Genomic DNA, 13,453 nt, shown 5'->3' on the forward strand with positions numbered 1-13,453 from the left:
CACGTGGTGACAGTATACAGGCAGTCCCTGGAGGTTGGAGAATTGATACCACTGACTGGCCCCAATGCTTGTCTGACTTAAATTCACCACTGGGACATTATGGGCAGATCTATTCACTTTTTTTTTGTACGTTTTCTCCTAGGTGAATATTTTCACACGATAAATAAAATGCCTTTTAAGCCACCAGCAAGCAATAAAATACTCAAAATAATTTTAACAGTACTTTTTCACCTACTTTTTGGTACTTTTTTAAAAGTTACTTTAAACAGAAGATAAAATATTATCTCCTCAGAGAAAACTTAGAACAAGTGAATTGGATCAGGCATTATGTCTTGGTCTATCCCAGGCATGGGCAAACTCGGCCCTCCAAGCTGTTACGGAACTACAAGTCCCACAATGCATTTGCCTTCATGAGTCATGATTGGGGCTGTCAGACTCCTGCAATGCATTGTGGGACTTGTAGTTCCTTAACAGCTGGAGGGCCAAGTTTGCCCATGCCTGGTCTATCTGATACCATCAGGTTGCATCTAGTCTCAGAGACTGAGGGAGATTTCACCTTGGGACATGCAGACTGTCCGTTAACCCCCTTGGCGGTATGAAAAATACCGCCAGGGGGAAGCGCAACAGTTTTTTTTAATTTTTTTTTTTTTTTTATCATGTAGCGAGCCGAGGGCTCGCTACATGATAGCCGCTGCTCAGCGGCATCCCCCCAGCCCCGCCGATCGCCTCCGGCAATAGGCGATCAGGAAACCCGTTCAAAGAACAAGATTTCCTGGAGGGCTTCCCCCGTCGCCATGGCGACGGGGCGGGATGACGTCACCGACGTCAGCGACGTCGGGACGTCATTGGGAGACCCGATCCACCCCTCGGCGCTGCCTGGCACTGATTGGCCAGGCAGCGCTCGGGGTCTGGGGGGGGGGGGGCCGCGCGCCGCACCGGATAGCGGCGATCGGGCGCGCGGCGGCGGCGATCGGGGTGCTGGCGCAGCTAGCAAAGTGCTAGCTGCGTCCAGCAAAAAAAAAATTAAGCAAATCGGCCCAGCAGGGCCTGAGCGGCACCCTCCGGCGGCTTACCCCGTGTTACACACGGGGTTACCGCTAAGGAGGTTAAGCAGGATTGGAGGGTATCTCTGGGACCAGTGTTCACTCGGATCTGAAAGTATGTACAATTTACACTGCCAGTCAGGTATTGTCATAGTAGTAAACAGATGCAATAAAATGTGACATTTATTTAAGACTCTTTTTCTACATTTTGATGTGGTCCATTAAACCCCTATTTGTGTGCTTATTCTAGTATATTGTATGTATACAAATGTAATGAAACTAGTATGCAGCTTTAGAACTGGTCCAATCAAATGCCTTTCCTTCAGATTTTGATTGGCAAAATTCCAAGCTGCATACAATTTACATTACATTTGCATGCAAGGCAGGACTATTTGCATTCCATTGACCATCTTCCTCTAGTATACATAAACAGTGACTCTATGAGCATGCTGATGACTAGAGGTGGTCAATGAGATTATGCTAATTTTTATTTTATGAAAATCTATGCAGCCTAAAGTAAACCTGAGGTGGGCATTTTTGATAAAAAAAACAAAAGCACGCTACCTGATCCAGAGGTTAGCCAGATCAGGTAATGTCAGTTACCACCGCTCCCACATCCTGCAATCGCCATCAAATGGTTGAAATAACAAACAGACATGGTTTGTCAGAGCACATAGTAGGGGGGCAGGGGAGAGGCGTGCCAGCATGTAGAAGGGGCGAGAGAGAGGCAGAGCGGGGGAGAGGTAGAGTTGGCCAAATAGAGCTGAGGAAGGGGCAGTCATTACACCCGAGTGGGTGTTTTGCAGTAGTGCTTCTCCAGCAAGGGACTCCCCTGCACCTCAAGACTGCCGACAAGCTGCTTGTCCCCATTTTTTGTTGGAGGAGGGTCCACGGCATGGTGCGGGGAGGGGCAACAAATGGCAGGGGGAGACACAGAGGCATGTCATAGAGCAGGGAACATGCTGTGTCCCATTTGCCATCCCCTGCGCTCGGGTACACTTTAAGAAAATAGACCATTCAAGTTCAGTGGCCGATAAATTTGATAGGTCCAATTCCAAACCGTTTCCACTTTAAAATTTGAAAAAAAACGGTTGCATCAACTTGAAATTATTAGCATCTCATTGGCCAGTGCTAGTCTTTATTTAGGCCCATGCCTGCGCTTCATAAGGTTTGGCCAAAACAGCCAGCCTGCAGAAACACGGTATAAATTATTGGGTAGCCAAGTTTATATCATACTTTGTAGAGCACCATGGGAAAAAAGGCTGTGAATAAAGCATTAGTAACTATAGTAATGACATCAGATGCACTACGTACCTGAGTGTAGTCAGGACTAGGCTGGACACATACAGGATTTCCTTCTACAGTGAGAGTTGTTAGATTGTTGCACAGTGCCAGGTACTGCAGTTCACTTATGTAGTCAATGTTATTCCCTTCCAGGTCAAGGATCTCCAGATTTTCCAGCATGCTCACTGGACTGAGGTCTGTTAGGTCATTGTAAGCCAGGTATAGCTCCTGCATTGGGTAATACACCATTAGCACGAAGTTAGTGAAGCTGCAATACCACAACACTAGTCATAACAAACAACATATATACACAATGCCACACATGCTTCTGGCGCACAATTATACTAAGGCGTCACAGCTAAAAATGCAACTTCTTCTGCAACTATTTCCACTGAGGTCAGCATCTATGCTTTCTAAAGATAGCATCACTTCCCACCAAATGGCTGGTATGAGATTGTGTGTTAAGGTGGATCCGAGATGAAAAACTAACTATAACAAGTAACTTGTGTATATATGTAGTAGCAGTAGGGTATTGTACCGTGTTAGCCATCAGTAAAAGCAAGAAGTTTTAAATCAGGATGATACCATTTATTGGCTAACTAAAAAGAATAAGAATAAGCAAGCTTTCGGCTTTGCAGCCTTCGTCGGTCTTACAATCCTGTATGCTTGCAGGCTGATGGTACAGACAAGGGGTTACATAGATTTTTTTCAAGCATAAATACATGTCATTAAGATGCTTTAACCACTTAGGACCAGGCTCGTTTTGGCTGAGCTATGCTGCGTGGGCTCTCCAGCCAGCAGCACAGATCAGGATTGCTGCAGGCCTCCGGCTATCTGCGTGCTGCGGGGGGAGGGGCTCCTCAAAGCCCCCCTCCGCAGCGATTTCCACCCTCTCTGCCCTTCCCTCCCTCTCTCCGCCTAGGACAGGCTTCAGCCTATCAGATGCCGGTGATCCCCGGCCAATCAGAGGCCGGGGATCGCCGATCTGCTTTACGGCGCTGCTGCAGCTGCAGCGCCGTACGATGTTTACATTTCGCCTGCGACCCGCGATCGGCAGCTCGCAGACTGTTCACGGAGACACCCTCCGTGAACTGACATGCAAAGTTTCCATGGAAACCCACTTAACACCTAGGTCCGCCGATCGGCTGACCGTGGTCGTTAAGTGGTTAAGTGAAACAGAACAACTAAATGGGGTGGAAGGTTGTTAGCAGAGATAAGAATCCTTGTTTACACCATGTTCACAGACCTGGGAGTTGGATTGTCACAGAGGCATCGCAAATGTTGAGTTCACAAGTTTAGCTATATAAGCTGAGAAAGAGTTTGGCATTAAATATCCTCAGCCTCATACCAATATAAAAAGTGTTTGTCCTTATTTAAGCCTTTGTCCACTGCTTTGAACCTATTTATAAATTATGTTTCTGCTATTAATCGATCATTTGACGTTTTGAAGCCACCCTTCAGGGCAGTGAAACGAAGATCATACATGCTGTGTGCGTTGGAACGAAAGTGCGTAGCAACTGGGAGTTCAGATTTGGTATTGTTAACAGTGTGCCTGTGTCCATTCATACGTTTGTGCAGAGTTTGTCCCACGTACATAACATTGGGGCATTTAGCACACATGATCAGATATACCAGATTGGTGGATCCACAGGAAAATGTGCCTTGTACTCTGTACTCCTGTTGTGAACCTGGTATCGTTAACCTGTCAGTGGAGTAAATGTGTCTGCAGGTCCCACACTTTTTCTGTCGGCAGGGTGATGTTCCGTTTTGTTGTGGCCTATTCAAAGAACTTCTGGCAATTATCTGTTTCAGATTGTGTGGTTGCCGATATGACAAGAGGGGAGGTTTAGGGAATATCTTCCTCAGTCTGTGATCCTTGTGCAAAATGGGATGAAGTTCCTTAGCAATCCTCCTTAAGATTTCCAGGTGTGAGTTGTAGGTGACAACCAAAGGGACACGGTCCTCTTTCTGGTTTAGCTTATATTTCAGGAGTTCGGTCCTGGGGATGATGGTGGCTTTCCTGATTTGGGCCTCAGTCATAGAAGGACTGTAACCTTGTTTAATGAAAATGTTCTTAAGGTGATCCAGGTGCTTGTCTCTGTCCATCCTCTCAGAACAAATCCGGTTGTACCTTATGGCCTGGCTGTAAATTATAGAGTTCTTAATGTGCTTGGAATGAAAACTGCCATATCTTAGGTATGTGGGACGGTCTGTAGGTTTGCGATACACAGACGTTTGTAGGTTGTCACCCTTGATGTATATGGTGGTGTCCAGAAAGTTAATTTTTGTGTGAGAGTAGGTAAGTTTCAATTTGATTGTAGGATGGAAGGCATTGAAGTTCCTGTGGAACTGGAGAAGATCATCCTCACTTGCGGACCAGATGATTAAAATATCGTCAATGAATCGGAAGTAGGCCATGGGTTTTATGTGACATGCATTTAAGTATTCCTCTTCGATTTTGACTATGAAGAGATTTGCATACTGTGGTGCAAATTGTGAACCCATTGCCACGCCCATCTGCTGTAGATAGAGGTCCTGTCCAAAAGTGAAATAATTATGAGTGAGAATGAATTTGATCAGTCCAGCAATAGGCTTTACTGGTATGCCCTGACCCAGAAGATATTTACGGCAGGCCGCAATACCATCATCATGGGGGATGTTCGTGTACAGGGACTCCACGTCCATCGTAGCCAGTGTGGTTCCCTCAGGTACTGGGCCGATGACTGTCAGTTTGTTCAGGAGGTGAGTGGTATCCTGTATGTAGCTGGTTCTTTTACAGACAAGAGGTTTCAAGATGTTTTCCAGCCACCCTGAGATGTTCTCTTTAAGAGTTCCGCTCCCTGAGATTATGGGCCTCCCTGGGTTTCCCTCTTTGTGGATCTTGGGAAGCATGTAAAAGCAGGCTGTTCTATGCTCTTCAGGGATAAGGGTCCTTACATGTAGTCTGATGTTTGCAGGCAATCTGTTAACCATCCTATAGAGTGCAATCCTGTAGCCTTTTGTGGGGTCCCCCTGTAATTTGGCATAGTGAGTGGTGTTGGATAACTGTCTTTATGCCTCCTGGATGTAGTCACTGGTGTTCATTATGACTATGGCACCACCTTTATCCGCTCATTTAATAATAATGTCCTTATTCTCCTTAAGGGATCTGATGGCCTGTCACTCCTGTGGTGTTTCGTTCTGGGCCAGTGTCTTTCTTTTATTCAGGATCCTGTCGGAGATTCTGCGTCTGAATTTATTGATGTATTTGTCCAGGGTTGGGTTTTTTCCTTCGTTGGGGATCCATCTTTTTTTCTTCTTTTTAGATCTGGTGCGTTTTGGTCCATTATCCATTGTATCACAGGACTCCTTATCATGGTAGCGTTCTTTGCGTCGCAGCTTTCTGAGAAATTCCTCCATATCCCCACAGAGTGCAATCCTGTGTATGGGTCTTGTAGGGCAAAATGACAGGCCTTTGGAGAGTACTGACATTTCATGTATAAAGCTGTCTATACAATCAGCCTGCAAGCATACAGGATTGTAAGCCCGACGAAGGTTGCAAAGCCAAAACCTTGCTTATTCTTATTAGTTAGCCAATAAATGGTATCATCCTGATTTAAAACTTCTTGCTTTGTCTATATATGTTATCTAAAGTTTAATGCATATCTAGCTGCAAACAGCTTCAAAAGTTTATGATTATTTATTCCTGTGATACAATGAGGGCAGCCATGTTCTGTTTGTCACATTGTCACAGGCTGAGGGCTGGAGATGCTATCAGCTTGCCTGTGTGTAAATTCAGTCCCCTCTCCTCCTCCGCCTCCCCTCTGCCTCTAAAATCAATGGTTAGTAACCTCCTCCTCCTCCTGTCCAGACTGAGCTCCCATAAGCCCTTGCTACAGTGCCAAGGCACAAAAGGAGCTGTGGGCAAGGCTTGTTTAGTTTATAGGGAATTTAAGTATTAAAACAAAACAAAAAAAGTATTTGGCTTGAGGAATGCCCTATAAACAATATGAAAGGAACACAATTATGCAATGAGTAAAAGTTTATCTCGGATCCACTTTAATATATAAGAAAGAACAGCATATAACAGCAACAGCAATATAACAGCATATAACAGCAATTCTTACCAAGTACAAGATCAGTGATAAAGACTGTAAAGCCTACTTAAAATTCTTGTGTAAACTGTTCCTTTGTGCAACAAGCCAAGACAAGACACAGAAAATGTATATTGTGTTTTTCTCCTGGCAGACTCAAAGTGCAGCCACTAGGGTGTGCTCTATAGGCAGTAGCAGTGTTAGGGAGTCTTGCCCTAGGTCTCCCTACTGAATAGGTGCTGGCTTACTGAACAGGAAGAGCCGAGATTCGAACCCTGATCTCCCGTGTCAGAAAACCCTAATGTTCTATATTAGTGCTACTCACTGAGTGATGTATCGTCTAGACCAGATTTTCCCAAATCTGCCTGCAAGTCCCACCACCTGTGCATATTTAAAGATAGCCACACAGTCAGTTAATCCACACTGCTGAGACATTTATTACCCCTGAATTAATTCAACTGTGACATTGTTGGATTGGATGTTGATGCTCTGCTATCTGCTAGTATTGGCTATCGGTTAACATTAGCTAGAAAGGTTAGGGTCAAGCATCTGGAAGTGAAGAGAGGTAGGTTAGGATTATGCATCAGGAAAGGGTTAAAGTTGGGATAGAACATTAGAGCTAGGCACCAGGAAGGTATTAATGAGAAGGTTGGAGAATGGGGGTAGGCATCAGAAAAAGGTTAAGGTTAGGTGAAATAAGCGGGCTATGTGTTAGGAAGGTTTGATAGAGAAAGAAATTAGGGTAAGGCTGGCAGGCAATCTGCCCGAGGGGTTAATGCCATGGACGATAACAGCGCAGCACCAGGCATGGCAAGAATCCAATGACATGTAAACCTAGCCTAAGGAAGAAGAAGAGAAAGGGTTAAAGATGAACTTTAACCCAGGATTGAACTTCACCTCAATCAGTAGCTGAGACCCCCTTTCCCACGAGAAATCTTTACCTTTTTCTCCGATAGATCATCAGGGGGGTCTGTATGGCTGATACTGTGGTGAAACCCTCCCACAGTGTGATGATCCTGACAGTTTGCTGTCTGTGAACCTCATTGCATTGTGGGAAATAACAGCTTTTTTCAACTGCCAAGCAAGCAATATCTCCCTCTGTGCATAGAACCTGCGGTAGTGAACATTCCGTACAGATCACCTGGCAGAACTACAGATGTCACCACCAGTGATAAATTTCAGAATGTAAATCAGGTAGAGGAAAGATTTTACAATGGGCAAACACTGACTAAATAATCTATAAATGAATATTGTAATAAATAAGCAATTTTATTCATTGTGTTATTTTCGCTACAGTTCCTCTTTAAGGTTAGATGATAAGAAAGGTCTTTTTCATTGGTTAGTGTTAGCCAGTCTACAAAGGAAAAGCAACAGTCACACAGCCAAAAGCTTATACATGAAGTACCAAAGTATCGGTAATTGTATTGCTGACACTTGGTGCTTCTAAAATAAGTGAAACCATTTCCCTGTATCTAAGTGAGGATACCTGCAAAGCATGTACTGTTAGTGGAATGTGAAAAGCAATGGACTAGTAGACACTTTCTCAGACTTCACTGAGAACTCCTGCAAAACGTATTGCAAATGCTGCCATTTAGGACACCACCTCCAGCCAGGGTGCATGAAAATCACAATGTGTATTCATGGCAACCTAGATACAACATAGAGATCCATTTAAAAAGCAACGGCAGAAGTTTATCCTACACTCTTGCATTCTTACATACTGCAAAGGTGGACATGGTTAGTATAACTGAGTTACTCTACTACGGCTCAGAAATTATTTAAATTAGACAAGGTATCTTGTGTAGCATAATTATTGGCTATATCATTTTTGAAACCAAAGTGGAGCTGCACACTGGTTGAGCCAAATTACTGATTTTAATTAAAAGTCAGAACAGCAATTGTATACACATGGCTACTCTATGAACATAATTACAAACAATAAAGCTTGATGATTTTTGCTCTTGTCCATATTACTGTTTTTGGCTGCATAGTGACACCATGGCCAATCACTGATCAGTATTACCTTTAGGGAAAAGAAGGAGGCTATACCATCAAGGTCTGTAAGACCGCAGCGCGCCAACCAAAGCACTTGCAAATTTGACAGCGATGTGCCAAGATCTCTATGAAAAGAAAGGTCAAATGAACTGTAGTGTAAACATTCTGAAGGTTATGGTACTGTAGTAAAACAATAAATTTGATGTACTTAAACAGTAACTGAATTGTTGAGATATTATTACTTGCGAGAAATGACTTGCCAGTGAGAAAGTCCATAGGGAAACTCCGCTAACATGATTGGGTGGACATTGCCCTCTCAGATTGCCAGGGTTCAGATAGGTTGTAGAAATCTTACACCCACACTATTGAGCCAATTAGCAAGCTTGAAGTTGTAGACGTTGTGTAACAAATAGCGGACCCGCTGCCAGTATGCACGTGGCAGCGGGCTCCGCATTGCAAGCGGATTCTTCCGTGTCCTTACCGGTGGGTGGGGCTGTGCGGGTGGCGGAGTCCGCGGGCTCCGTCACAAGGTCGCCATCTGTGGGGTCGGCCGGTCCCTCCTTGGCCCATAGTCTCCGCAATACGCGCGCACGCGCGAGGAGACAGGAACTTTATGCTTCCAGAAGGGGAGTCAGCTGACTAAGTCGGTCAGCTGACTTCAGTAGGTCCTTGGATTGGCTGGGGCTCTGGGGCGGCGCTGGGCAGCTCTCTGGCTACATATAGGGCTTGTGTGTCAGTAGCAGGCTGTCTGCTGTCGTGAATACTTCGGTGTTAGCGCTCAGACCTTAGTCCAGTTTCCTAGGTGTTGATACCAAGGACGTCACATCTTAGATTAGGATTGTATTTGTATATTTACATGTGTTTTGACTCTGGCTATCCCTGACTACTCTTTACTCTAATCGCTCTTGTACTTCTGCCTATCTGATTCAAGTTGCCGACCCTGCCTGTTTACTGACTCTGAATCAGCCTTCCGTTTCTGTACTGCTGCCGGCTTTCTGTTGCCGAACCTCTGCTTGTCTGACCTTTCTCCCTCCAGTGGAACGTCTCCCACTGGTGGGTTATCTCTGAGGCTTGCCTCTCTGAGACGCCTGCCCTAGCAGACTGTAACTGCCAGAGGCTGAGATTCCTCTCTGGCCTTTTAGAGGATCTCACATACGGGGTTTCCATTCAGAGGTAACCACACCTCTGAGGAATCGCTGTGTGGTGGATATTTCCACGATCTTGTGATTTGTTACTGTCTATATTGTCATTACTGTTTTAGGTGTCCAGAGGTTAGTTACACTTGTATTATTTGTGATTCTGCAGATCATCAATAATCAGGTTACGTCTGTATTGTTGGTGATACTGCAGATAACCAGTAATCAGATCCTCTCTGTTCGCTGACACCTATCTTTACAGAACAGCAGACTACCTTTATGGATGCATTACGCAGCCAGGTTGAGGCTCTAACCACCTCAGTTAATAACCTCATCGAGGTGGTTAATTCGCAACAGACCCAGATCACTCAACTGTCTGGATCTGTGCAGGTCCTGCAAACGGCTGTTACCACAATGCAATCCCCTCCGGTCACAGATCTTCGTATGTCAGTACCTGAGAAATTTTCAGGGCATAGGTCTGACTTCCAGAACTTTCGCAACCGAGTCTTGTCCTATTTTGAGTTTATCAGGTTCCGAGCAGCAAAGGGTGACTTTTATAAAGACTTTATTATCCGGGGACTCGCAAACCTGGGCATATGGTCTTCCACCTGAAGATGTGGCATTGACTTCAGTTCAGAAATTTTTCAAAGCTATGGCGATAATTTATGATGATCCGGATGCTTCGATCACTGCTGAGAGGAAGCTCAAAACTCTCAAGCAGGGTCGGGAGACGGTTGAGGTCTATGCGGCAGAATTTAGAAAGTGGGCTGTGTCGTCTAGGTGGGGGTCCTACGCCTTATTAGACTGCTTCCTTTCAGGCCTGTCAGACGCAGTTTCTGAGTTAATGTTAGGACATCCTGAACCTAAGTCAATTGATGACGCTATCTCATTGGCTGTGTGAGTGGACCGCCGGTTACGCTATCAGCGTCAATCACGAGGAAGGAATGCAGTAAGGGCACTTTCCTACGCTTCCTCTTCTCTTACCCCGCCTACAGATGAACCGATGCAGATCGGAGATTCCCGGTTGACACGGCTGAGAAGGAACGTAGAAGGGCTGAGAGGCTTTGTCTGTATTGTGCAGAGGAGGGTCACATTGCTCAAAATTGTCCCAAGAAGTCGGGAAACGCTGCCGTCTAGGTGTAGTTAGAGGTAATACCCTAGGCGAGCAGAGTTTACCTCTAAATAAGAATAATCGTTTACTCCTTCCTTGTTCCATTTCCTGGGGGATCTGACTACATGCCATGAGGCCTTCATAGACTCAGGTTCTGCAGCCAACTTTATAGACTATGAGTTTGTAAAGGGGCTGGGAATTCCATTACACCTTTTAGATCGACAAGTAGTGGTCACCGCAATTGATGACTCTCCATTACAGTACAGACAACCGCTCTCTCAGACTCCGATGTTGTCCTGCACGATAGGGGTTTTACACAAAGAAAGACTACAGTTTCTTGTACTGCGCATGGCAACCTCCACCATTGTCCTCAGTATGCCCTGGTTGCAACTCCACTCCCCGCAGATAGACTGGGCGTCAAATCAGTTACTCAGTTGGTCGCCCTATTGTCATAGCCATTGTCTGGAGAAAATTGCTATTTGTGCCACCAAGGTAGAGGTAAAAGGGGTGCCGATACAATACGCTGAGTTTTCTGACGTGTTCTGTCCTAGGTCTGCCGATAAACTTCCACCTCATCGGAGTTTCGACTGCCCCATAGATTTAAGATCTGGTTGTATGCCCCCTAGAGGTCATCTCTATAATTTGTCAGGGCCTGAGAAGTTGGCCATGCTGGAGTACATTAAAGAAAATCTGGCAACGGGTTTTATCCGTCCTTCTTGGTCACCGGCCGGGGCAGGATTCTTTTTCGTACAAAAGAAAGACGGTGGTCTTAGACCGTGTATTGATTACAGAGGTCTAAACAAGATCACCGTAAAGAATCGCTACCCTTTGCCTCTGATTGATGATCTTTTTGCTCAGATAACCAAAGCCAGTATTTTTTCAAAATTGGACTTACGTGGGGCATACAACCTGGTACGCATCAGGGACGGTGACGGGTGAAAGACGGCCTTCAACACGCCCGACGGGCATTACGAGTATCTAGTTATGCCCTTCGGGTTGTGTAACGCCACGGCCGTCTTCCAGGAGTTGATAAACGAGGTCTTCCGGGAAGTACTGGGAAAATTTGTGCTAGTTTATCTAGATGATATACTGATTTTTTCTCCAAACCTTGGAGAACATCGTAAACATGTCAAGTTTGTATAAGAGAAATTGAGACAGAATTCACTGTATGAAAAACTACAGAAGTGCCTCTTTGAGGTCACTCAGATTCCTTTCCTGGGTTACATTATTTCGACTTCAGGTCTCTCTATGGATCCAGAAAAGGTCTCTGCTGTCTTAAAGTGGCCTCAACTGGTAGGCTTGAAGGCACTTCATAGATTCCTTGGTTTTGCCAACTACTACCGGAAATTCATCAAGGGATTTTCCTTGGTAGTGGCCCCTCTTACCAGTCTTACTAAGAAGGGGGCTGACCCATACCATTGGTCATCGGAGGCCCAGGCAGCCTTCGAGACCCTAAAGAAATTATTTTGCTCTGCACCCATTCTGAAACACGTAGATGTAACTCTTCCTTTTATTCTGGAAGTAGATGCATTGGAAATTGGGGTTGGAGCTGTGCTGTCTCAGCGTTCAGGACCTCAGGGTAAACTGCACCCATGTGCTTTCTTTTCCCGTAGGTTCTCTACTGCTGAGAGAAACTACGATATTGGTAATCGGGAACTGTTGGCCATTAAGTTGGCCTTTGAGGACTGGCACCATTGGCTGGAGGGGGCAGAACACACTATCACGGTCTTCACAGACCACAAGAACTTGGAGTACATTGAAGGAGCCAAGAGGCTCAGCCCCCGACAAGCCCGTTGGTCTTTATTTTTCTCCCGGTTCAGATTTGTAATTACATTTACACCAGGGAGCAAAAATATCAAGGCGGATGCGCTCTTTAGGTGTTTTGATCCTGAAACAGTGCAAAAAATAGTCCCGGAAACCATATTACCACAGAGAGTGGTTTTGGCAGCTATTGATACCTGGGAGAACTGGGCTATTACTTTAGGTGCCTATCAGCAGGACACCCCGGAGGGGAAACCTGAGGGAGTTATGTTTGTTCCCCTTCCGTTTCGCCTCCAACTTTTACAGTTATTTCACTGTCATAAAAATGCTGGGCATCCTGGGGTAGCCCGCACTCAGGATTTGCTGGCCCGTTGTGTATGGTGGCCATCTCTGGCCTTGGACTGTAAGGAGTTCGTGAGGGAGTGTCTTGTCTGTACCAAAAGCAAGCCCTTCCGTCATGCGCCAGTAGGTACTTTACAGCCCCTGCCGGTACCAAGCAAACCATGGACCCATTTGTCCATGGATTTTGTGGGCGAACTTCCCACGTCAGAGGGAAAGACGGTCATTTGGGTGGTAGTCGATAGGTTCAGCAAGATGGCTCATTTTGTCCCATTAAAAGGACTCCCCTCGGCCCAAGAGTTAGCGAATCTCTTTATACAACACGTTTTCCGGCTGCACGGCATTCCGGAGAATCTGGTGTCAGATCGGGGGGTCCAATTTGTCTCAAAGTTCTGGAGAGCCTTTTGCCATCTGCTGGGCATGAACCTATCATTCTCATCAGGCTTCCACCCACAGACCAATGGCCAGACAGAGAGAGTTAACCAGTCTCTGGAACAATTCCTCAGGTGTTATGTGGCAGATGTCCAGTCAGATTGGGTCAAATTCCTGCCATTTGTGGAATTTGCGCACAATAATCTGAAGAGCTCCTCCACAGGGTTTTCACCATTTCAGGTGGTGACTGGGAAGTCTCCGAAATTTGCTCCGTTGCCCGTGGTATCCACTCCTTTCCCGGCTTTGGAGGATTGGCAGAAAGCCTTAAAGGAGACATGG

At 45.6% G+C, this 13,453-nt stretch overlaps 1 protein-coding gene across 14 annotated transcripts in view; it reads right to left on the reverse strand.

The window, feature by feature from the left end:
* The window catches only part of LRRC56 (leucine rich repeat containing 56), a 123,976-nt gene that overhangs the window by 42,415 nt on the left and 68,108 nt on the right, over window positions 1-13,453 (reverse strand). For all 14 annotated transcript variants that reach the window (XM_068260295.1, XM_068260294.1, XM_068260300.1 and 11 more), the window contains 2 exons: window positions 8,424-8,520; window positions 2,358-2,555 (listed from right to left, as the gene is read on the reverse strand). In XM_068260295.1, the coding sequence (XP_068116396.1) occupies window positions 2,358-2,555; window positions 8,424-8,520 (295 nt within the window). The remainder of the gene's footprint in view (window positions 1-2,357; window positions 2,556-8,423; window positions 8,521-13,453) is intronic.

This window comes from Hyperolius riggenbachi, chromosome 11 (genome assembly GCF_040937935.1).
Source record: "Hyperolius riggenbachi isolate aHypRig1 chromosome 11, aHypRig1.pri, whole genome shotgun sequence".
NCBI lineage: Eukaryota > Metazoa > Chordata > Amphibia > Anura > Hyperoliidae > Hyperolius > Hyperolius riggenbachi.